Below are 26,037 nucleotides of genomic sequence, written 5' to 3' on the forward strand. Positions count from 1 at the left end.
TTGATCAGTCTTAGTAAAGCTCCACCCTAGAAACACACGAGTGGGAAATGCTGAAAATACTTGGCTAGTCCAGCAGCATCTGTAGAAACAAATAGAATTAATCCATCAGTCTGACGTTATTTCCATCATCCGTTAAAATATTAGGTGTTCCGTAGTGCTTTACTCTTGGATCTTCAGTAGTTTATTTTACACTGAAATTGCGCCAACATTTCTTTAACTAAGCTACTGCAAGCCAGTCAGAAATGTCAATATATTCAAAAAACACACTTGAAACTATTCCAAACTCAAATGTGGTAATGATAATGCTAGTTCCAAAGCAAGCCACTGACAACCTTAGCTGACATCAATTAAGGTGTACAATCTTGGATGGACAGGGACACCAATGGCCTCGTAAATTAAATCACTAAAACATTAAGTGCTTTGAGCACTAAAAGTGTAGCAAAGGAGATTAAAAAGATGAACATCTATCAAGTACTTTCCAATTTAAACAAGCTCCTCTCCAAGCCATTTCCTCTCTTGCAAACAGATTTCTTAAGCAGACTGTTTCTTCAGTGAAATCTACACATATTTGGCGTCAAGTTTAAGTTGGCTCATCCTAATAAATAAACAATTTTCTGCAGTGTGCAAGATGCTGAGTAGATCACTTTTTAAAAAAAGATATACTAGGTTGTTCACTTAACAACTAAAACAATGTGTATTTGCTAAAAATAAATAAAAAACTGGCATGAAGGATTCTTGAAAAGATATACAAAAAATTATTTGGACCAAACAGTTAACAGGCTCACGTTTCCTATGGCAGGATCTTTCAGGAGAAAGTAAATCAATTGTAATGAAAGGCACAATATGACAAAAGTATCTTGAAGAGTCAATTGCAAGTCAAAAACAAAATAATGAACACATCATACCTGCTGCAGTCCTTACAATATACAATGCATACAACATTGGATAAAACGAGAATATTCTGAAGGTGATTTCTATAATACCCCCAAAAAAGAGACACCGTTTCACTTTTTCCTCATGGGCAGATCTCATTGTTTATATACATGAGAATGAGCAAGCAAATTAGCTCACCCCAATTCATCATTATCCTTGTCACACCACAGATTAAACCTTGCTTTCTTTTAAATTACTTTAATTCACACCAATGCACTGAATGACCAAAATGTTCCTCAACTGTAAAAAATGTGAAGATTAAATCAATTGACTTTGTTTCCCGTTAAAGTACATTTCCAACCTTATTACTCTCTCTGACATCAATGTGAAGCTCATTATATCAGGTGTTATATCTGACCAGTGATGAGTTCCTGTCCCACATCTTCCTTCCATTACCAAGCAACCCTTTCATTTTTTGTTGTCATTCGACTCTGTCTCAGTTCATCTACTGCTCAAACCCTCATCAACAGTGCCCTCCATAATGTTTGGGACAAAGACCTATCATTTATTTATTTGCCTCTGTACTCCACAATTTGAGATTTGTAATAGAAAAAAAAGGTGGTTAAAGTGCACCTTGTCAGATTTTATTAAAGAGTATTTTTATACATTTTGGTGTCACCATGTAGAAATTACAGCTGTTTTTATACATAATCCCCCTATTTCAGGGCATCATAATGTTTGGGACACATGGCTTCACAGGCATTTGTAATTGCTCAGGTGTGTTTAATTGCCTCCTTAATGCAGGTATAAGAGAGCTCTCAGCACCTAGTCTTTCCTTCAGTCTTTCCATCACCTTTGGAAACTTTTATTGCTTTTTATCAACACGAGGACCAAAGTTGTGCCAATGAAAGTCAATTAAGCCATTATGAGACTGAGAAACACCAATAAAACTGTTAGACATCAGCCAAACCTTAGGCTTACCAAAATCAACTGTTTGGAACATCATTAAGAAGAAAGAGATCACTCGTGAGCTTATTAATTGCAAAGGGACTGGCAGGCCAAGGAAGACTTCCACAGCTGATGACAGAAGAATTCTCTCTATTATAAAGAAAACCCCACAAACACCTGTCCGACAGATCAGAAACACTCTTCAGGAGTCAGGTGTGGATTTGTCAATGACCATTATCTGCAGAAGACTTCATGAACAGAAATATAGAGGCTACACTGCAAGATGAAAACCACTGGTTAGCCGCAAAAATAGGATGGCCGGGTTACAGTTTGCCAAGAAGTACTTAAAAGAGCAACCACAGTTCTGGAAAAAAGGTCTTGTGGACAGATGAGACGAAGATTAACTTATATCAGAGTGATGGCAAGAGCAAAGTATGGAGGAGAGAATGAACTGGCAAAGATCCAAAGCTTACCACCTCATCTGTGAAACACGGTGATGGGGGTGTTATGGCCTGGGCATATATGGCTGCTGAAGGTACTGGTTCACTTATCTTCATTGATGATATAACTGCTGGTGGCAGTAGCATAATGAATTCTGAAGTGTATAACTGTTAAAGTTCAAACAAATGCCTCAAATCTCATTGGCCAGTGATTCATTCTACTGCAAGACAATGATCCCAAACATACTGCTAAAGCAACAAAGGAATTGTTCTTGCTAAAAAATGGTAAATTCTTGAGTAGCCAAGTCAATCACCCGATCTGAACCCAATTGAGCATGCCTTTTATATGCTGAAGAGAAAACTGAAGGGGACTAGCCCCCAAAACAAGCATAAGCTAAAGATGGCTGCAACACAGGCCTGGCAGAGCATCACCAGAGAAGACATCCAGCAACTGGTGATGTCCATGAATCACAGACTTCAAGCAGTCATTGGATGCAAAGGATATGCAACAAAATACTAAACATGACTACTTTCATTTACATGACATTGCTGTGTCCCAAACATTATGGTGCCCTGAAATGGGGGGACTATGTATAAACACTGCTGTAATTTCTACATGGTGAAACCAAAATGTATAAAAATGGCCTTTATTAAAATCTGACAATGTGCACTTTAACCACGTGACTTTTTTCTATTACAAATCTCAAATTGTGGAGTACAGAGGCAAATAAATAAATGGGTCTTTGTCCCAAACATTATTTAGGGCACTGTACGCCTTTAACTCCAGTAGCCTCTCGTCATGACTAATACAGGCTATTCCTTTGATGTTCTTTACTCCAGAGTCATATCATATATATCATATCATATATATACAGCGCGGAAACAGGCCTTTTCGGCCCACCAAGTCCGCGCCACCCAGCTATCCCCGCACATTTGCTTGTGTTGCAACTTGTATCAAGATACACGGGCATTGGCAGGGCTAGAAGCGTTGTCGTGCGCACACACACACAAACACCAGCTCCCTCCAGCATTTGCAGTTTCCCTGTGTTCAGTCTAGAAAATTCAGGTTGGGGAAAGATGGTCTCTTAGTTCTTTCTTTGAAATAAGGGAGGTTTGGGGGGTGGGAAGTGATTAGAGGAAAAGGAGTGGATTTAATATAGGTATCTGGAGTTGAAAAAAAAAATTATACTGCTGGAGGAACTCAGCAGGTCAGGCAGTACATGTGGAGGGTAATGGCAATTTTTTTAAGTCAAACCCCTTTACCCAGACTGAAAGAGTAGAGAGGAAATGGCAAATAGTCAAAGAACAAAGTGGAACAAAGAACGAAGAAGTGACAAAGGGGGAGCACTAGGAGAGGGTCTCATGGAACCATCCAGAAGCAAAAATAGGCAAACTATCAGAGAACAGGTGAGCAATAGTGTTGAAGAGCAGTAGAGGCGTACCCTCCTCTTAAGTAGATCCTCAGTGATCAAGAACTGCTTCAAAAATTAAAATAGAAAATACTGGAGGAAAAAAAAGACGGGCAGTATCAGTGGGAAAAGAAACAGAAACAAGTTCATCTGGGTAGTAGAGGAGGCAAAGGGAGCAACGAGTAGAACAAAGGGAGGTTCTCTGATAGGGTGGAAATAACCTCCTTTGTCTGTGTGTATGAAGGAACTGCAGATGCTGGTTTAAACCGAAGATAGACACAAAATGCTGGACAGGCAGCATTTTTGGAGAGAAGAAATGGGTGACGTTTCGGGTTGAGACCCTTCTTCAGAGTCTGAAACATTTTGTGCCTATCCTTTGACTGTAATGGTCACATTGCGATCATCAAAAAGTAGTGCAGGCATTCCCCTACATTAAGAACCATTTGAAGTGGAAGTGGCGGCGCCTAACGGCTGCGGCTCGCTAGCAGTCTGTTCGTCTTTTTTCCTTTTTTTTTTTGTTGTGTGTCGGTGTGTTGGGATGGTTTTTTTTTTTTTTTTGGTTGTGTATGTGTGGGGGGTGGTGGTGTGGGTGGGGGGGTGGTGGTGTGGGTGGGGGGGGTGGTGGTGGTGTGGGTGGGGGAAACCTTTCTCTTTTAGGTCTCTTCCTCACGGCGCGGGGTGCGGCTCGGCCGCGGGGCCTTCCATCGCCCGGCTCGGCCGCGGGGCCTTCCATCGCCCGGCTCGGCCGCGGGACTTTTCATCGCTGGTGCGGCTCGGCCACTGGACTTAACATCGCCCGGTGCGGCTTGGCCGCGGGGCCTTCCATCGCCCGGCGCGGCTCGGCCGCGGGGCCTAACATCGCCCGGCGCGGCTCGGCCGCGGGACTTTTCATCGCTGGTGTGGCTCGGCCGCTGGACTTAACAGTGCCAGGTGCAGCTCGGCCGCGGGGCCTTCCATCGCCCGGTGCGGCTCGGCCGCGGGACCTAACATCGCCCGGCGCGGCTCGGCCGCCGGACATAGCTGCGCACGGCTCGGCCGCGGGGCCTTCCATCGCCCGGCTCAGCCGCAAGACGTTTCAGCACCCGGTGTGACACGGCCGCGGGGACTTCCATCCCCTTGCGGGGACTGTGCGGGTCGGTCGGGGATGAGCTGTCTGTCCGTGGGCGTGGGGGGAAGAGAGTGGAAGTTTTGTTGCCTCCATCACAGTGAGGGGGTGTTTGGAGTCACTGTGATGGACGTTTGTGTTGGGGTCATGTGTCTTGTGTTCTTTTTTTTTGTGAGACTGCTATGTAGTTTCGTTCGGTACCTTGGTACCGAATGACAAATAAAGCTCTGTTGACTGTTGACTGTTGACAATAGAAATTAGTCCTTGCATAATTCATAAATCACTACCCAAAAAGTTGAGATGGAATAAAACTTGTACTCACAGAATATGTCAAAGGAAAGTAAATGTTTTTTAAAGTTGGCATTTTTTAACGCATGCACAGATGATGTGGCAACCTATCATGGAAAATTACCACAAGGGACGTTTTCTAGGAACGCAATAACCTGGTAATTCAGGAGTTGCCTGTACACTATGTTGGAAATAATGTGTCCTCCTCTACTTCAGTGAGTCCACAAGCAGATCGGGCGGTCGCTTTTAAGAATGTAGCTACACACAGCCCGTAGCAGTAACCCTGAGCTTCTGATTGCCTGTCCCTTTAATTCACCACCTCACTGCCAATTTGATCCTTCCAGACCTGCATCGTTAAAACAAGGAACAACATCTCATCTTTCATCTGGGCATGTTGCAGCCTGCAGGACTTGATATCAAAGCCTCGAACTTTAAATAACCCGTTCTCTTTCTCTTAGGACTGATGATTTTTGCTTGCCGTCCCTTTTGTACCCCCACTTTTCCTCCCCCTCCCCCCTTCCTTTCATTTGTATAATAGAGCCTGCAGGGGACCTAACGTAGCTCCTTTCCCTGTGTAAAATATTGCCAATCTGCCTTTAACATTACGTTGCCTCGCAGGGAAATTTCCTTTGTCCACTCCTCACCCTTCCCCACCTTCTGTGCTCCTAGACTAACTCGTTTCTCTCTCTCTTTCTCAATGCCAATGGAGATTTCCAAACTCAAACCATTAACTGTTTCCCTTTCCACAGAATCTGCCTGCCTGACTGACTGAGTTTTTCCAATGTTTTTATTTCAGATTTTCAGAGTCTGCATTGTATTCTTTGAATTTCAGGACCTGCTTTCCCCATTGGTTTTGTGGGTACGGAAGTGGCTGCAGAGGCCATTGTGGGAACAGCAGACTCTGACACAGGATGGCAGCAGCCAGACCAACAAACCTCAGTATTGTGTCCCTGGTGTCTCAATCCGTTACATTGCTCATGTGCCATGAAGCTTGGTCAAATGAGGTAGGTTATAATGGCATCTGTTTCAATCTCCCCTCACACACCATGGGCAGGCACTGACCAAAATCACTGGAAGCAGGGTGGCACAGTGGTGCAGCAGTAGAGTTGCTGCCTTACAGCACCAGAGACCCGAGTTCGATCCCAACTACAGGTGCTGTCTGTACGGAGTTTGTACATTCTCCCCAACACCGCGTTGGTTTTCTCCGAGACCTCAGATTTCCTCCCACATTCCAAAGATGTGCAGTTTTATTAGGTTATGTAAATTGCCCCCAGTGTGTAGGATAGTGCTCGCTAGTGGACGCAGACTCGATGGGCCATCGGGCCCATTTACACATTGTATCTATAAACTAAACAAAAAAGCTAACCCAGTTAGCTTCCAATACAGTGAATGGTACATGGATGCGAGATGACATCGAGAGAAAATAGAAAGAGAACATGGATGACGTTGTATATAATTTTTCTAATGCCTAAGTTCTACCAAATCTTTCCACCTCATCTGTTCCATCACTCACCTGGCCCAAATCCCATGATCACAAATTCATGCACTTCCAACCCGGCACCACCACGGTCATTCTCCTTCTCCTGGAATTGGAGAATGGCAAGCAGTGTTGCCGTTTCCCATATCATCAGTCTGAAAAGTGTATCCAACCTGCAATATCGCCCATCTATGTTCTCCAAAGATGCTGCCAGACTCTGCTGAGTTACTCCAGCACTTTGTGTCTTTTTTAGACACATCCGTGTTCAACTCTCTCTCCAGCAGCCCAAACTGGCTCTCACGTCTTATCCACATCAGATATTTTCCTACTTCAGTTTGCAAATCAGCCTGCAATGGTGTTGATGATGGTATTCCTTTATTATTGTCATGGGTGCAGAGATATTGTGAAAAATGTTGTTTGCATACTATCCAGTCAAATTACACCAAGTACCATCATGTAATACAAAGTACGACAACAGGTAGGTTAGTACTCACCCTTAGCTTAGCCTTTCCAGGCATTCCATTTTCAGACAACCACAGATGTCCTCGTTCTTTAGTAAATGTGGCTTCCTCCCTGCTGTCAGATTCCTCACCCGCGTTTCCTGTGTTCTGCAGTTCTGGTCTCACTCCCCCTCACTCCCCCTCCCCCCAGATGGAAGGATAGAGTTCTCCTGGCCCCCTCTCCCCCTCCCTCCCCACACACACTTGCCCTCTCCCTCCCCCCCCCCCCACACACACACACACACATACACACACACACACACTTCCCTTCTCTCCCCTGTATCCTACCCACACTTGCACCTATTTTTCCCCTTCCTTCCTCCAGCTTACTGATTCGTAACTCTTCAATCCTTTTGTCTCACACCTTCTGCATTTTCATCATTGGCCTTTGTCCCACCTTCTGCCCATTAAACCCCCCCCCCCCCCCGTCTGTATCAATGTAATATATCAACAAAACTAAGCTTTGTCCTGCCCTTCCTCTCTTCCTGCTTTCTTTCCACACCTCACTCCCCCCCCCCAATCAGTCTGAAGACAGGTCACGACACAAAATGTCACCTATCCACGTTTTCCAGAGATGCTGCCGAACCAGTTGAGTTACTCCAGCACTTTTTGCCTTTTGTAAACCAGCATCTGCAGTTCCTTGATTCTCTATTTTCCAACAGATTTGCTCAAGACATGAGGAAGTAATGATATTTTGGACAGAATTTGAATTTATCTATTTTTGATAAAATCACCAAAATACAAACTGTAAGCTAGTGATTGGCAATAACAATGGATTAAAAAAAAAGAGCAGGAAAAACCAGGTCAAGCCTTTTCTTGAGTGGGCTGATCCTACAGCCTGAGAGCACATAAACATCCTTCTCCTGCTGAATACAGATTTACTTGCTCAGCTTTCTTACTTCCTACTGCAGTTTTGTAAACAAACAATTTGGGATTACTTCAGTTAAAAAACCCTCTCTTGTGATTCTTGTAAACCTTTCTGCTCTCGTGTGCAAAATGTTTTTCCAAAACTGCGATTGCTGGAGTAAACAGTAATGTGGCAACTTCTCAATTATTAAACATTCAAAAAGGACAAAAGAAAACACCAAATGTTGATATCATCTTTCAACAACATGGAAGGTGATTATTCCATCCATGCCAGCTATCCCATTAGCCTCTTTTGCCTCTCTTCCACTGCAACATTCCCTCTCATAGAGCCAGTCATTCAGCGTGGTAACAAGCCCTTCGGCCCAACATGTGCCATCTACACTAGTTCCACTTGTCTGTGTTTGGCCCATATACCTCTAAACCTGTCCTATCCATGTACCTGTCTAATTGCTTCTTAAACATCACGCTAATCCCTGTCTCAAGTACCTCCTCCAGCAGCTTATTCCATATACCCACCACCCTTTGCATGAAAAAGTTACCCCTCAGATTCCTATAAAATCTTTCCCCCTTCACCTTAAACCTATGCCCTCTGGTTCTCGATTCCCTCACTCTGGGCAAGAGACTCTGTGCATCTACCCAATCTATTCCTCTCGTGATTTTATACACCTCGATAAGATCCTCAACCTCCTGTTCTCCAAAGAATATAGTCCCAGCCTACTCAATAGCTCTGATCCTCAAGTCGTGGCAACATCCTTGTAAATTTTCTCTGTACTCTTTCCAACTTAACATCTTTCCCATAAGTGTCCAGAACTGAACACAATACTCTAAATGCAGCCTCACCAACGTCTTATACAACTGCACCATGACCTCCCAACTTCTAAACTCAATACTCTGACTGATGAAGGCCAATGTGTCAAAGGCATTTTTGACCACCTCATCCATCTGTGACACCACATTCGAGGAACTATGTACTTGCACTCCTAGATCCCTCTGCTCTCCAACACTTCCAAGGTCCTGCCCATGTTGGACTTTCCAAAATGCAACACCTCACTTTCTCTGTATTAAATTTCATCAACCACTTTTCAGCCCACTTGGCCAACCAATCAAGATCCTGCTGCAATTTGACAACTATCTTTAATATCTGCAAAACCACCCATTTTTGTATCATCTGCAAATGTTCTAATCTTGCCATGTACATTCTCATCCAAATCATTGATATGGACGACAAATAGTAATGGGCCCGGCACTGAACCCCGAGGCTCACCACTAGTCACAGGGATCCAGTCCGAGAAGCAGCTTTTCACCATCACCCTCTGCTTCCTTCCATGAAGCCAATTTGCTATCTGTTCAGCAATCTCTCCTTGGATCCCATGCGATCTAACCTTCTAGAGCAGCCTACCATGTGGAACTTGATCAAATGCTTTGCTGAAATCCATGGAAACATCTGGTATCCATATATACCCAAATTTCATCTGAAGAAGGGCCTGAAATGTCACCCATTCCTTCTATCCGGAGATGCTGCCTGTCCCGCCGAGTTACTCTAGCATTTTGTGTATACACCTACAGCCCTGCCCTCAACCTTTTTGGTCCCATCTTAAAAAAAAAAAAATCAGATTCACAAGACACGACCTCCCATGTACTAAACCACGCTGACTATTCCTAATCAACCCCTGTCCATCTAAATGCCTGTATAGCCTATCCTGCCCGAATACTTTCCGACTATAGTTGCTAAACACACTGGCTTATATTTCTCAGCTCTTTCCCTGCAGCCCTTCTTGAATGGAGGCACAACATTTGCCACTCTCCAGTCTCCCGGCACCTCACCGATATTTAATGACGGCTCGTAAATTTCAGCCTGGGCTCCCGCAATGTCCTCTCTCGTTTCTCAGTGTCCTCGGATATATCTGATCCGACCTGGGAGATTTGTCTACCTTCATAGTCATCTAACTCCCCTCAGATTCTTTTAGCAATTAACCTTTTGGGGCAATCCGGTGGACAACACACTTGACACAAACCCACACCCTCCTCTCAAGAGGCAGAGTCAATGGATGAGGGAGTTTAGTTTAGGTTAGTGATGCAGCGCGGAAACTGGCCCTTCGACCCACCGAGTCTGCACCGACTAGCGATCCCCACATATTAACACAATCCTACACGCACACGAACCTACCTGTCCCTCCCCACCTCCGGGTGACCTGGAGCAGTGAGGCGTGAATTCACCCCAGCTCCAGCGGTAAAGCCTGCAGCACATCCCAGCTCTGGAAGTCCAGGAGCAGCACAGAGGCCTGCAGCTCCATCCACATTTTCTTTGGAGAAACAGTGTGGAAACAGGTCCTTCAGTCCCATGTTCACGTGACCAGCAATCACCCATACACCAGTTCCATCCTACACATTAGGCACAATTTTACAGAAGCCCATTAACTTACAAACCTACGCGTCTTAGGAATGCAGGAAGAAACCAGAGCACACGGAGAAAACCCATGCGGTCACAAGGAGAATGTAGTGTATAAACTTTGCACAGACACCACCCATAGTGGTGAATATTGAGGAACTACACAGGATGGAGAAATATGAAGCCCTCTTTGACTTCCCATTGCATTGGTGGAAGAAACCAACGACAACATCCTGCAAGCTGTTCTGAAAGCAAGAGAGTCAAAGGGAAGTGCGTCAACTTCAGTCACAAATGCATCAACAACTCCTTCTGCGATCCAGGAGAGGGGATATGAGGGAGGGACCTCAGAGCTGAAGAGCCGGCAAGATGCACTCTTTGCCTTGGAATACACAAAGATAGTTTTCCAATCCAGTCTGCTCGGTGAGACCTGTTTGTGCTTCTTCTAAAAAGTTCACAGGGGGGAACTCTGTGATCCACAGCTTTAAGAGGCCAACAACTCAGTATCATCCTTGTAGACCGATATATTGAGAAACTGCAGATCCTTCTGGTTTGGTCCATACGATAGAAAGGCCACATACAGCAGAGCCTCCCGGAACCTTTTGTCCTTTATCTTAGATAACATCTTAGATGAGAGTCTGGAACAACGATGATCCTGGAAGAGCTGACAAGCTCCATTTGTTCATTTGAAATGGAATTGATGGCTAACTGGCTGAGTTGTACTGGACCTGCTGGAAGTGTATAATGTTATGCTTCCAGCTAGCAGCACATCAGGATCCAAGAGTATGTGCATCATCACCTTCATCTACAAGCAGAACAGGGAGAGGATAGCATCAGGAATTGGAGACTCATCCCAATGTTGACTATATGTGGTAAATGGATAGCTTACCCATTAAGTCTGCAATCACACAGGATTGCTCACTCTCCCATCTTGTTTGTGTGCTGACTAGAACCCTTTGTTGAACCCTTTGTTGAGTAACAATGAAAGGATAACAGGGGTGACTTTGCCAGGCAGCAAAGGCACTCAACCCCCTCCCCCCCAACCCGGAATAGTTGTCACGTCTTCTGCTCAGCTCCACATGGTCAGTCTGCAGATTGATCAGCATCTGCAACCAGTTTGTTGGCATCGGGACACCAAGTAATCCACAGGAGAGAGAAGAGAGGCCGTGCTCTTCAGCAACTGACTCGACCAGTCCTCCGTCTTCACCGTGAGGTATGATGACCAGAGGTACTGGGGTCTGGCTCGGAGGGGCCGAGGCATGCATCAGATATTGGTCCCAACAGATAGCCAGCGGTAAACAAAGATTGGGACGGTGGGAGCGGCACTTCCTCAATAACGTGGTCATCAGGAATAACGGGTTGCTGTATATCTGCAGATCAGAGAAGATGCAGGTCCACGGGTCACAGTGCACAAGTCCACATTCCACAAGGGCAAAGGTGTACCCAACATCACCCTCATCCTGATGGCCACCTTCATTAGTGGCTACATCAGGCTGTGCTTGAAGCCAAAGCACATGGGCATCAAGTGTCACTCCATACCGATTACCTGCCCTCAGTGTTGCAAAGGATGGACTTGACACCATTGCCATCTTACAGCAACCAGAGAGCAGTCCTGAACTACTATCTACCCCATCGGGAACCCTTTGATCGGACTTTACTGGCTTTACCTTGCACTAAACATTGTTCCCTTATCATGTATCTGTACACTGTGAATGGCTCGATTGTAAACATGCATTGTCTTAATTTGCTGGCTGGTGAGCACGCAACAAAAACATTTCACTGTACCTCGGTACACGTGACATTAAACCAAGCTAAACTAAACACGTAGTGTCAGTCAGATGGACATTGTCACACCACCTGCCCTTTGTGGAAAGGTTCTACCAGGCCAACACCTTTGACCACAAGTCCATTGGTCAAAGGCCGGCACAGAACATCCTGCTGGCATTACGAGCCAAGGACTTGATGGGCCCTGTGGCGTAGTTCCTGAGCAGACCACAGTTTCACCTGGCAAAGTGCCTCATTGCCAGAACTCACTAACAGGCATCAAAACCTCACTTGGCGAGTGGTGAGAGGCCCACCCGGTCAAATCTTTACTATACTATTCGTATCTCGCTCCCACTGCACGCAGCCCTCAGGACAGCTGCTATGGAGAGGGGATGGCTGCCAACCTCTTAGCAGATTGGGGATTTGCAAAGAGGGTCTGGCAAAAGATGCAAGGGCCCTTGTCATAAGTCAAGTCAAGTCAAGTTTATTTGTCACATACACATACACGATGTGCAGTGAAATGAAAGTGGCAATGCCTGCGGATTGTGCACAAAAAGAATTACAGTTACGGCATATAAATTAAAGTTAATACAGAAAAGACAAAATTTAGTCCCTGGAGTTATAACAGTTAACAGTCCTGATGGCCTGTGGGAAGAAACTCCGTCTCGTCCTCTCCGTTTTCACAGCGTGACAGCGGAGGCGTTTGCCTGACCGTAGCAGCTGGAACAGTCCATTGCTGGGGTGGTAGGGGTCCCTCATAATCTCGATCTACACCTCCTGATGTATAGGTCCTGCAGGGGGACGAGTGTAGTTCCCATGGTGCGTTCTGCCGAATGTACTACTCTCTGCAGGGCCTTCCTGTCCTGGGCAGAGCCGTTCCCAAACCAGACTGTGATGTTGCCAGACAGGATGCTCTCTACAGCCCCAGAGTAGAAGCATTGAAGGATCCTCAGAGACACTTTGAATTTCCTCAGCTGTCTAAGGTGGTAAAGGCGCTGCTGTGTAAAGGCTCAGCTGTGTAAAAGAGGACTCCAATTTACAGGCTGTTTACTGGGACATACTCAAGAGGCACACATCAATTGCTGCAGGAAAACCATCAATTTAGTGGGGGCGCCCCTTAAACAAGGGAAGAGTTAACACCGCAAGGAGAAACAAATAGCAATGCTGCTGGGTTTTTTTTTTAAAGGTGCTGACGCTAATATATATGTATAAAACTAGCAATATTGAATGAATAAACACACTGAGAATGTATTGAGAGTTTTGCACGCAGTTTTTGTTTTGTATATATTATTATAAATAAAGTTTATTTTCAAAATAAAAAATCTCACGCCTGCCAGCACAACTTTGGGATGTGGGAGGAAACCGGAGAACCCGGAGGAAGCCAACGTGGTCAGGGAGAATGTATAAACCCTGCACAAGCAGCGCCAGAGGTCAGGATTAAATCCCAATACCTGGAGCTACAAGGGAGCAGATCGCATGTTGCACCACTCTGCTAACCAGTGATAACCAAATAAAGTCTGGCAACATCCAGTCAAACTGCTATTGTCAAACTTTATTCAGTAACTATTTGTTTAAAAGCTGCAGTTGATGGAACAGAACAGAAAATGAACTGCTGGAGTAACTAAGCTGGTCAGGCAGCGTCTGAGGGGGAAATAAGCTGATGACATTTCGGGTCGGGTTCTTCATCAGACAACTTTTTTTAAAGTATTTTTCATAATCACAAGTCCAATTCATTCAAATATAACCCTAATATATATATATATGCATATGTGTATATGCATATGTGTATATGCATATGTGTACATGCATATGTGTACATGCATATGTGTACATGCATATGTGTATATGCATATGTGTATATGCATATGTGTATATGCATATGTGTATAATGTGTATGTGTATATATATATATATATAAATAATGGTACACGATAGCACAACAATTTTAGGCCCATCCTACTCACTATTCCCCTGCGGTCTGAATAAATCAACTTTTGTTACTTTTTAAAACAATTAACTTAATAAACTTTAATAAATGCTCTCTCCCCCCCACCCCGAGGACCGGCGCCCTGGTGTGCCCCGCGCCTGACCTTCTTCCCATGGTGCAGAGCGGCCGCAGAAGGTTCAACAAGATGGCCATCGCTGCCATTCGCCATCGAGCTACAGGAGAGGTTTCGGGTCCATGGCTCGTTCTGGCAGCTGCACTGACTGTATGGGGCCAAGGTGAGTGGCTCCCTCTCCCCTTCCCTGTCCCCCATCGCCCGCTCACGGCCCCGGGGGACACTCCCCGCCCGGCAACGGGTCCACAGATCGTCAGTTTGGGGAGGGTTGCCGGGCCCGCAGGAGAGGCTTGCACCCACCAAGGGTTGCCGCTCCAGGAGATTTGCACCCAACGGGTCCACGCCCGTCTTCTATTATAAATGTTTAAACTAGGATCATATTATAACTAAAATAATCTATAATAACCAGCAGTTAAAGACTTTAGTTGTATGGAGAATACAGAAACTGTTGGAGCAATGAGGTCAATGGAAAAATTAATGGTGCTATTTAAGCTATGAAGGGTTTTGGTAAGAGTACATGAAGAACAAGTTTCTACTGGCAGAAATGGGCAGAATCAGATTTAAGAGAACAAAGGAACAATGTTTACTCCCAATTTAAGCAAAACAACTATACACCAAGACATAAGAGGGGAGGACAAACCTTTGTAAAACACTGGATAGATCACAAAGAGAGAACCAAATCAAATTCTGGTCACTTAACTTTTGTAAGGACACAAAGGCCTTAAAAAGGGTACAACACCTTCCAGAATGGTCCAATGGGTAAGAAATTTTAATTACAACTAGACCATGTGGACCCGTTGGGCCCAAACCCCTCCTGCATTGGTGCTGCACCCTCTCCTACCTCACTCCCCTCCCCTCCACCCCTCCCTCGTCCCTCCCCTCCTTCGCCTTCCTCTCCTTCCCCCTCATCCTCCCTCAGAGATAGATTTAAACTTTAAAATGTGAATAACTAAAAATATAACACCGATTTCAATGAAACTTCTTCCAAAGCGACGATGGTAAGATGGGCCTAAAATTGTCACGCTATCGTGTACTGTTTTGGCTATAGTTCAGGAACAAACAAACAAATAAACAAGTTTTAGTAATGTTATACTCGAAAAGCTGAGCTGATTTTGAACGTTGAATATCAAATCTCCTCTTGACTGCCAGTGCCCAAGAACTTGACAGGTGTTGGGCGAAAAGTGAGATAGACCTGAAAAAGATATACAATAAGAAGGAATGCAGCAAGGAGACATCAGATTAGTCTCTCACCAGGTGTGTTTTTTTTAAATAAGGAAATATTGGGTAGGCCTTGCCTCTGTTCACCAGAGTTTAGAAAAACAGGTGACCTCACAATAGACAATAGAAAATAGGTGCAGGAGAAGGCCATTCGGCCCTTCGAGCCAGCACCGCCATTCAATGTGATCATGGCTGATCATTCTCAATCAGTACCCCATTCCTGCCTTCTCCCCATACCCCCTGACTCCGCTATCCTTAAGAGCTAACACGAGAAATTCTTAAAGGAAATTAAAGGGTAGATACAAGGAGAATGTTTTCCCCTGCTGAGTAGTCTGGAACTAGGGAGGTCACTGGTTCAAAGGGAGAGTCCATTTACTGTGTGCCCAGAGGGCTGTTCATCAATCAGGCTAATCTCAAACTGTGCTACTAAAATACTATCAGCACATCTCCTGCCCCCCCCCCCCAAAGACCTAAATGGCCTCAACCACTGCTGCACAATCAAAGACACATACCACTCCTTCCCCTGACCAGAATTTGGAAAATCTGACAACCTGGCTATTTTAAAAAAATTCCTTGCATACAAGCAGAAACTGAAGTGGGTGGATCTGGAATAGAAAGTCATACAGATCTGGTGTGAGCAATCAGATGAGATCCTTTAGCTCTGTTGTGAGTCGGTGGACTGGTCCATATTCCAGGATTCTACAGCCAACCTAAATGAGCATGTCAATGGCATCAAAGACCTCTTCAGTAATTGTGCACAGAATGCATGTCGAAGACAACAATACGGGAGTTCCCCCAAGCGGAAACGATGGATGAACTGAGCTCCACTCCTGGGTGACATCCAAGACCTGAACGTTCAACTCAAATGTTCCCAAGCACCAGAAGAAATCTATTTACGACCTTCACAAAGCCATCAAGGATGCCAAGTGGGAATTACAGTCCAAGCTTAGAGCTAGAGTCCTGGGATAACAACGCAGACACCCGTAAATTGTGGCAAGACGTGCAAGCTATAAACAGACCACATAGTGAAGTCGGGCAGTTATTACTTGTAACAGTGCTCCTTTCCAATGAGCTCAGCGTATTCTATGCTCGCTTTGAACAGAAGGTTGGTGGAATGACATCAATCACCTTGACAATCCTGTGTGCACCTGCAGCCACGGTCACGGCTGCAGATGTCAGATGAGCCTTCCCGAGAATAAACCAGCAGAAAGCAACTGGCCCAAATGGAGTCCCTGGCCACATCCTCAGGGCCTGTGCAGATCAGCTGACAGGCAAGTATGGATATATTTAACCTCTCTACTACATTCTGAGGTCTCCACCTGCATGGAACAAATCTCTACTATTCCAGTGCAAAGAAAAGTAAGGTAGCGTGTCTCAATGACATCTGGCCCTGACAACCACCATCATGAAGTGCTTTGAGACTGGTCATAGCACACATTAACGTCAGACCTGACAGCGTTGATCCACTGCAGTTTGCCTGCCATTGGAAAAGGTTTAGGACAGATGCCATGTCCTTGGTTCTACACTCATCTCTTTAAGATCTAGATAACAAGGACACCTACATCAGACTTTCATTTATTGCTTACAGATCTGCCTTTAACACCATATTTCCAACCAAACTCATCATCAAACTCCTGGATCTCAGTCACCCCCCCCCCCCTTACTTTCTGACCCAGAGACCACAACCAGCAAGGATAGATGACAGAGAGATCCAGTTCCCCACTGAGATGTATTATCTCTTTTTAGTAGGATTTTTGTGTTTTGTACGACTGTTGGCAAATTAATTTCCCTCCTGGGAAAAATAAATTCTATTGTGTCGTAAAACATCCTCCACAATAATTCTCAACACCAGCACTCTGCGAGTTTGCGTTCTCAGCCCCTTACTTTACTCCCTGTATTTCACAACTGCGCACCCAAATCCAACTCCATTGACAAGTTTGCAGACGACAACACTGTGGTGGCCCAGAGCACGAACAATGACAAGACCGTACAGGAAGGAGACAGAGAGCTTCGTAATAGACAACCTCTCCCTCAGTTTCACCAAGACAAAGGAGCTTGTGGTTGACTTCAGAAATCAAGGTGGAGTACATGCCGCAAATACCATCAATGGTGCTAAAGTAAAAATGGTCGAGAGCTTCAAGTTCCCAGGCATAATTAGCACCAACAATTTGTCCTAGGCCAATCACATTGAAACAACAACAAAAAAAATCATACCAATGCCTCTACTTCTTCAGGGGATGACAGACGTTTGGCAAGTTTCCAACAACTCTTACCAACTTCCACTAATGCACCATAGAAAGCACACCATCAGTTGCATCACCGTGTAGATTTGGAACAGCTCTGCCCAAGACTGCAAGAAATTGCAGAGTTGTGGATGCAGCCCAGTCCATCACGCCTCCCCACCTTCAACTCCATCAACACTTTACAAAGTCATGGGAAAGCAGCCAACATTATTATCAAGGACAATTTTCACCCTGGTCATTCCGTCTTCTTCCGTCAGAAAGAAGATACAAAAGCTTGCAAACACCTATCACCAGTTACAGGAACAGCCTCTCCCCAGTTATGAAACTACTGAATGGTTCCCCACTGAGATGTATTATCTCTTTGCAGGGATTAGACTTTTTTCCCCCCTGTAACTGTAACTCTACAATGCACTAGTCTGCACTGGTATTTTTCTTTGCACTCTGTTGGACTTGTGTTCAGCTCTCAAATGGTGTGATTTGATCCCCATCATGATCTTGTCCACAGCAACCTCAAACTGCTCACTGCATTCTCAGATGTTCCTTTCTCATTTGGAGGGTACACCTTTCAGCAATCTGGTGCCAGGCATGGGGACAAGGGCTCATGCCCACCAGAATCTGTGGAGCACTATTAGAGACTCAACACTGAGAGCATTGTCCTGAGAGGGAATATAAACACTTGGGTTGCCAAAACAAAGACAGAAATGTTGGAAGAAATCAGCTAGTCAAACCGCATCTGCGGAAAGAGACACCAGTTAACATTTCCAGTCAAAGCCGCTTCATTAGAAGTGAGAAAGAAATATATTTGATCAAAGTAGCGAGAAGATGGGGGAATGTAATCGGTGGAACAAAGGGGTCATTACTACTCAGTCAAGCATTTGCTTGGTGATGAGTTTCAGTAAGACAAAGCCCTCAGCTGGAATATGAAAGCACTGCCAACAAGCAGCAACAGATTGACATGCGAGGCAAGGAACCACAGATAATGGTTTACAAAGAAAAGACATAAACAAAACAAAACAGGTCTCACAATTCACTCCCAAGCCTACAAAGACCACATACAGCACTATAAAGATGCCCTCTCCCATGCCCACACCACCTACTACTCTCAAATAATTCACTCTGGCTCCGGAAACCCCAAAACACTCTTCTCTACAATAAACAAACTCCTCAGCCCCCTGGACACCATCTCCCAATCATTCACAGTTGACAAATGCACCACTTTCCTTTCATTCTTCCAAAGCAAAATAGACAACATCTACAGCACCTTAACCACCAACGCACCTGCTCCCCCTCAAACCACCTGCCCCCCCTTATCCTGTCAGCCCCTGCCTCAGTTCTCCCCAATCTCCACCACCGACCTCTCTGACCTCTTCACAGGAATAAAAACTGCCACCTGCTCTCTGGACCCCATCCCCTCCAGCTTTGTCAAGGCCTGCCTTCCTGCTCTCTCTCCACTTATCACTGCAACAATAAACTCCTCCCTGTCCACTGGCATCGTCCGCCATCCCTCAAAATCGCTGCTGTCACCCCCATTCTGAAAAAACCTGGTCTAAACCCTGACACCCCAAACAACTTCAGACCAATCTCCAACCTACCCTTTCTGTCCAAAGTTTTGGGACGTGCTGTAGCTTCCCAACTAAAATACCACCTCTCTACCAATAACCTGTATGAAACTTTCCAATCTGGATTCCGCTCAAACCACTGTACTGAAACTGCGCTCCTCAAAATCACAAACGACATTCTCCTCCCCTCCGACGCTGGCAACCTCAACATCCTCATCCTACTTGACCTCAGCGCCGCCTTTGACACCATAAATCACTCCATTCTCCTCACCCGACTTGAAACCTCCCTTAACATCACCGGCACAGCCCTATCCTGGTTTAAATCTTACCTCTCTGACAGACACCAGTTCATCTCCATTAACAACTGTAAATCCCCCACCGCTCCCCTCCCCCAAGGTGTCCCCCAAGGCTCAGTCCTTGGCCCCCTCCTCTTCATCCTCTACCTGTTCCCCCTTGGTCAATTAATCCGCCGTCATGGTCTCAACTTCCACTGCTTCGCCGATGATATCCAGCTCCTCATCTCCACCAAATCAATCTCCTCCACCACACACTCTACACTGACAAACTGCATTACTGAAATAAAATCTTGGCTTCAATCAAACTTCCTCAAACTCAATTGCAACAAATCTGAAATCATCATCATTGGTCCAAAAATGCTCACCAAATCCACCCAAAACTTCATCCTCAACATTGATGGTCTCCCAGTATCCACCTCACCTCACATCCGGAATCTTGGAATCATCCTTGATCAAACCCTCTCCTTCGACAAACACATCAAACACATCACAAAGACAGCCTTCTTCCACCTCAAAAACATTGCCCGTCTCCGTCCATCCCTCTCCTCCACAGCTGCAGAAACCCTCATCCACGCCTTCATCACCTCCCGTCTGGACTACTGCAACAGCCTCCTCTATGGCGCACCCTCAAAAATCATCAATAAACTTCAATACATTCAAAACTCCGCTGCCCGTCTACTCACACACACCTCGATCCGTGACCATATCACCCCCGTCCTTTATAAACTCCACTGGCTCCCCATCCCCCAGAGAATCCAGTACAAAATCCTCCTCATAACCTACAAAGCCCTCCATAACCTGGCCCCATCCTACCTGACCGACCTCCTCCACAGGCACACTCCCACCTGCACCCTCCGCTCTGCCGCTGCCAATCTCCTATCCCCCCACATCCGGACTAAACTCAGATCCTGGGGGGACAGGGCTTTCTCCATCGCTGCTCCCACCCTATGGAACTCACTACCCCAAACCGTTAGAGACTCCCCCACACTCACCACATTCAAAACATCGCTGAAGTCTCACCTGTTCAGTACTGCCTTCAACCACTGAAGGTCACCTCACCTACTGTCTCCTTTCTCTGTTCATTTATTTATTTACTTATTTATCTATTTATTAATTTCCCTATGTTCTCAAAATCTCTGTAAAGTGTCTTTGAGTATATGAAAAGCGCTATATAAATAAAATGTATTATTATTATATGTATTATAAAGTGCTGGAGTAATTCAATGGGTCAGGCCCCATCTATGGATAACCTGATGTGACATTTCCAGTCAGGACCCTTCTTTAGATGCTGTTTACCAAGCAAAATATTTCAGTTACAAAGCCTCACTCTTACAGTTACTTTCTTCTCTATTTCAGGAATTAGGTGGGTTTTTTCCTACATTTCAAGTGTCAAGCCCAAGTTGTCCAACTTCAGTTTACCACAGCAACTGTCATGGGCAGAATAACAACTAGCATCGTTCGCTGGCAATAACTAAGCAGCTAAAGTATGGACATCAATAATTCCCGAAAATAAAGCATCTCACTTTTTCCACTTCAGCAAGGCTGTTGACTATTGAGCAGTGCTAGCAGTCTTAATACACGTGCCTGCTGAATCAGCAAGTCTGTAAACACTTCCAAAATATGGCAAAGAACCAAAAGGGAGGATTACTGGGAAACAATTGCATGCTGAAGCAAACTAACTGCTGGAGGGGCAGAGTGTGAGGGAGAAGGGGAAACCATGAAAAGTTAAGTCCAAAACTCATCAGGGGCTCAGCATTCAAGCTACATTTAAATGAAAAGCAGAAAATGCTGGAAATATGCAGCAGTGCTGATGAAAAGTCAGTGACTGGAAACATTAACGGTGCTTCCCTCCCCACCGAGGGTACCTGATATGCTGAGTACTCATACCAGCTGATTTATGTTGCCTTTTGTTTTATTAATGTCGAGTCACAGTCCGCCTTTATAATGTACTCTTTACATTAGCAAGATACTTAATCAGGTCAGGAAAACAAAAATCCCTAATTCTCCGGGGGTAGGAAATAGATTGCAGTCATTTTGGTCCGATCTGAAATGCAGTTTGATGTTAATAATCAATTTTAGTTCAATCACGAATTACAGAGATGCTCTGCTTCTAAATGCAGTGCAGGTACATGGATCCGCCCCATCTTGAACGGGTTTACAGCAAGCTGACCAGAAGATAAACTCAGGGTGGAGTGGCTGGCCACACAATTGGAAGCAATTCTGAACGTCAGCATATTGGAAGGCATTTAAATGCTTAACCACTGGGGTAACTAAATGTGCTTAATCTCAAGTGAACTCTTCAGAATGGTGGCCAGAGCTGCAACGATAATAGAAATACCACTTACTAAAACCGGTGGCCAGGGCTGGTTCCAGTCAATGGAAGGGCGAGTGAACCTAAACAGAACATTGACTAGAGTTGGGCATATTTGGGGGGAAAAAGATATACATAAGTAATGGAAAAGAATCGATTATCAGGCAGTGTGAGATAATAGTATTAAACCTATTTGGAAATTAGGACGTCAGGGTGGGATGTCACAAATATAGTTTGCCAAAACAACACTGCAGTTCTAAAGTGTCCCTGGTGAGAAATATCCAGTTCATTGTTGCCACTGAAACTCTTAACGCGCAATACGTAGAGTGTCAAAAGATATTGGATTTATCTAGATCCACAGAAGGAGTTTGGTAAAAACAACTTTGATTGACATCCCGGCCAGCCGATCGGGTGAAGGCAGAGCATTGCACGATTCAATGTCTAGCCCACAGTTTTAATACGACAGAACCATTCCCCTTCATAAAAAAAACCCCTACTCTGCAATGATACATGCACACTGCAAGAAACCTACAGTAAAAAACGCTGAACTTGCATGAAAACACTGCTTTATAACCAAGATACTTAAAAACCTTGTATTGACTTATTTAAATCATACCCTGGTCTGGATAACACAAATTGCCCAGAGCAATGTTTTCTAATATAAAGCAAGGTAAACCAAGGTGGGGTTGGCAATAATAAACACATGTGCACGTCAATAACAAGCTTTCCTCACCCCAGCCATGAATGTATACCAGACGTTAAGTCCCATTTGCATTTAAAACGTGCTAGCTGCACTAATGTTACCTTTCGAAGAACTTTCTGGCAGTTGGTGCAGATCATGTAGTTGGTGGATAGCTTTTCCAAATTCATGGCATTCCTGCTTTCTTTACAAGTTGTAGATATGAACATTGTTACGCGGGGTTTTGGGGAGCCACTTGCTTAATACAGCCGACACAATAAGCATTCCATGTGCGTAAGAGTCAATGGGAAAAGGTACATACACAGTTCCTTTCATGTAATTACCATAACGCCTGGACTTCTAGATCGTTCTCAGTCAATCCCTCAACACCAACGGGGAGCTACCACCAGCTAACCCGCCCTCAGCCCCGCCACTGAGTTTAATGTAGCCATTTCACCGATGTAACCAAATTGCCTGCCATTGGCCAATCGCTGCTTGAGACCGTTACCAACTCCCATTCCACTGACCTGTCATTGCACAAGAGTTTCGCCAGCTCCCCCTCATCCAAGCCAATCATTGCACAACATAATTCCGGCTAACAACCCCTTCACCAATCGCAATGCAACTCTATCCAGCCACCGTTGATGCAGCCTGTTATAATGCAATGGTCTTTAACCAGTAGAGTCACAGGCCGCTCTGCAGCTGCAACCAATAGCCTTGCAGATATTAACTCAACGCCCACCCTTTACCCAATCGTCCTCCACTGCAACAGTCATCGACAGAGAGCCAGTCACACAGCCGCGTGCATTCACCAACCACCTGGTCCCATTTGCAGTCTCGGTCCAATCACTTCGTGCCTTGCAGTAAAATACTCAAATATGTGGGGGGGATTTTAGCCTTAAAATTAAAAGCGATTGGAAAAAAATAGTTGTTTCTGTTAATCATTTGATGGTAGATCGTTTGATGATTGTGACATGGGAAGCTCTGTATGTGTTAAATTACCACATTTGCACGGATGGGTGACATGCCAAATTTATGTTTGTTTGTTACAGCAACACATTTTGGGAGGGGGGTGCATTTCCTGAAATATATACAGACAGGGTTGTTTTTAAAAGACACTTTAATTTGCTTTCCGAGTTATTTTCGTTAAGAATGATCAGCGGTTCTAAATTTATTCCATTAACCAACTTTAACTAGCATTAAATATAAAATGTATTACATCCACAACGAGATCCCACTGGCTGTGGCCGGTTCCTTTGCTCTGAACGCTTGCTGCTATAAAGAAGTCAGTGCCCTGGGCATGGTTCACTTCCCTGTAAGAAACAGCGACTGTGAGTCAAAATCGTTGATAAAGCAAAGAGTGGAAAGTGACAACTCGGTTTAACAATTTCTGAAAACAAGTTTGTTATGAAAACAAATGTAGCGCGTTAGAAAATAATGCACTTCCTTGTACAATCAAATCTTAATTGTGTAACCAACATGCGTCCTGTTTAATCGGCTAGTACACTATCAAAGGTCTTTGTGCCTGGAAATCTATTATAGTTCGTTAATTGGACTTTAATTATTGGAATACAGATACTTTTAAGTACATAGTACATTCTAATTTTTTTTAAACCCTTGCTGTAAAAGGCTCTGATAGATATATTAGTTACATTCAGTGAAAGTTTAATTTAATAGTTAAATGAGACAAATCTCCGCAAAACAAACAAGCTTTGCCCCAGCAGTTTTCCACCCAGCAACAGAGTGATGTCAGCACTAACGTCCGAATATCCAATCGGAGGCGTAATTGGAAGGATAAGACGTCTCTCTCCTGGCCGACAATAATCAGCTGTTAAGGAACAGGCTCAACGTTTCATTTGAAAGCTAGACATGTTGACTCCGCTGTATTGATGGACAGGAGAACACACACAAAATGCAACTTAAAACGGAGCCTCGGTTGCCCAGTTGTCCTCATACCTCTGAATACTCCTTGAATGTCGATTTTTAAAACCCATCTATCATTGTTAATGCGAGTTTGTGGTTTTTTTCCCCCTTTGTTTACACAAAATGCAGAATGCCAACATATATAAAAAAAGCTTCTCCTGGTTAACACTATGTGAAATCAGATGTCACGTTTCAAAGTGCGTCTTTGCTTTAGGTAGCTCTTGCTGAGTGAAAGTTTAAAAACAGTTAAATTGTATGATTAATTATCAGGCCAATTTTTAATCACAATAATCTGAGGCCGGTTACTGTACCTAAAATATTCCCACAACAAAACAAGGTGGTATAAGATCAGAAGTAAAATCCATGAATTAAATGCCTGCTGTGGGCTCACACTCACACAGTTTTGTTTGAGATTTCAAACATAGTAAAAGGATGTGAAAAGATTTTCGCTCAGAATTCACCTGAGCTGTCTATTGAGAGTGACAATGATTTGCTTCCAATCTAGCTCTGCAGTAGCCTATGAGGCCAAGGGGTGCCCCACAGAATGTGAACTCCCTCCACCATCTAGCTAGAATTCGGTGTGTTGCTGAAACCCACATTGCCCAAGCTAATCTTGATGTGTGCCCATGCTAATCCCATTTACCTGCATTAGACCTGATCAATTCGTGCTCTCCTATCCAAGTACCTGTCCAAACAATGTTTAAACTTTGTAATTACATCGGCCTCCATCACTTGCTCTGAAGTCCAGGTCAGTGCGCCCATTCAGAAGAATGGGGATGTGCTGCAGGTCCAATCCATCCCTGGTGTAAAGTTGTTCAGTTCAGTTCAGTTTAATGTCACGTGTACCGAGATACAGTGAAAAGCTTTTGTTGCGAAGCTAACCAGACAGTGGAAAGACAATACATGATTACAATCGAGCCATTCACAGTGTACAAATACATGATAAGGGAATAACGTTTAGTGCAAGGTAAAGCCAGAAAGTCCAATCAAAGATAGTCCGAGGGTCTCTGATGAAGTAGATAGTAGTTCAGGACTGCTCTCTGGTTGCGGTAGGATGATTCAGTTGCCTGATAACAGTTGAGAAAAAACTATCCCTGAATCTCGAGGTTTACGTTTTCACACCTTTTGCCCGATGGCAGAGGGGAGAAGAGGGAGTAGCCAGGGTGCGACGTCCATGATTGTGTTGCTGGCTTTGCCGAGGCAGCATGAGGTATAAATGGAGTTAATGGAAGGGAGGTTGGTTTGTGTTGGTCTGGGCTGCGTCCACAATTCACTGCAATTTCTTGCAGTCATTGATTGAGCTGTTCCAAACCAAGCTGTGATGCAACCTGATAAAATGCTTTCTACGGCGCATCCGTAAAAGTTGGTGAGGGTAGTTGGGGACTTGTTGAACTTCCTAAGCCTTCTTAGGAAGTAGAAGCATTGGAGTGCTTTCTTGGTCGTTGCTTCAATATGGGTGATCCAGAAGATGTCATGGATGATATTTACTCCGAGTAATTTGTGGTTTTCAACCATCTCTACTTCGTCACTTTCAATGCAAACCGGGGTATGTGTAGCACTATGCTATGTGAAGTCGACCACTATCTCCTTTGTGATATGAAGTGTATTTGGACCCTCAGGTCAGGATATTCAGCTCCAGACTCAATGCTAAAAACAGGTGGAAGATTGGGAGGTCATATGCAGGGGCTTCT

At 44.6% G+C, this 26,037-nt stretch overlaps 1 protein-coding gene across 5 annotated transcripts in view; it reads right to left on the bottom strand.

The window, feature by feature from the left end:
* The window catches only part of LOC144595339 (sestrin-3-like), an 85,974-nt gene extending 63,116 nt beyond the window's left edge, over positions 1–22,858 (bottom strand). For 2 of the 5 annotated variants that reach the window (XM_078402729.1, XM_078402728.1), the window contains exon 1: positions 22,746–22,847. Coding sequence is in view for 3 of the 5 variants with exons in the window: in XM_078402725.1 (XP_078258851.1) it covers positions 22,549–22,653 (105 nt within the window). In the remaining 2 variants the exon portion in view is untranslated. Of the gene's footprint in view, positions 1–22,548 lie in introns of all 5 variants that reach the window. The other 3 variants (XM_078402726.1, XM_078402727.1, XM_078402725.1) reach the window with 3 other exon arrangements.
* Between the last annotated feature and the right edge of the window lie 3,179 nt (positions 22,859–26,037).

Source organism: Rhinoraja longicauda, chromosome 7, assembly GCF_053455715.1.
Source record: "Rhinoraja longicauda isolate Sanriku21f chromosome 7, sRhiLon1.1, whole genome shotgun sequence".
Taxonomy (NCBI): Eukaryota; Metazoa; Chordata; class Chondrichthyes; order Rajiformes; family Arhynchobatidae; genus Rhinoraja; species Rhinoraja longicauda.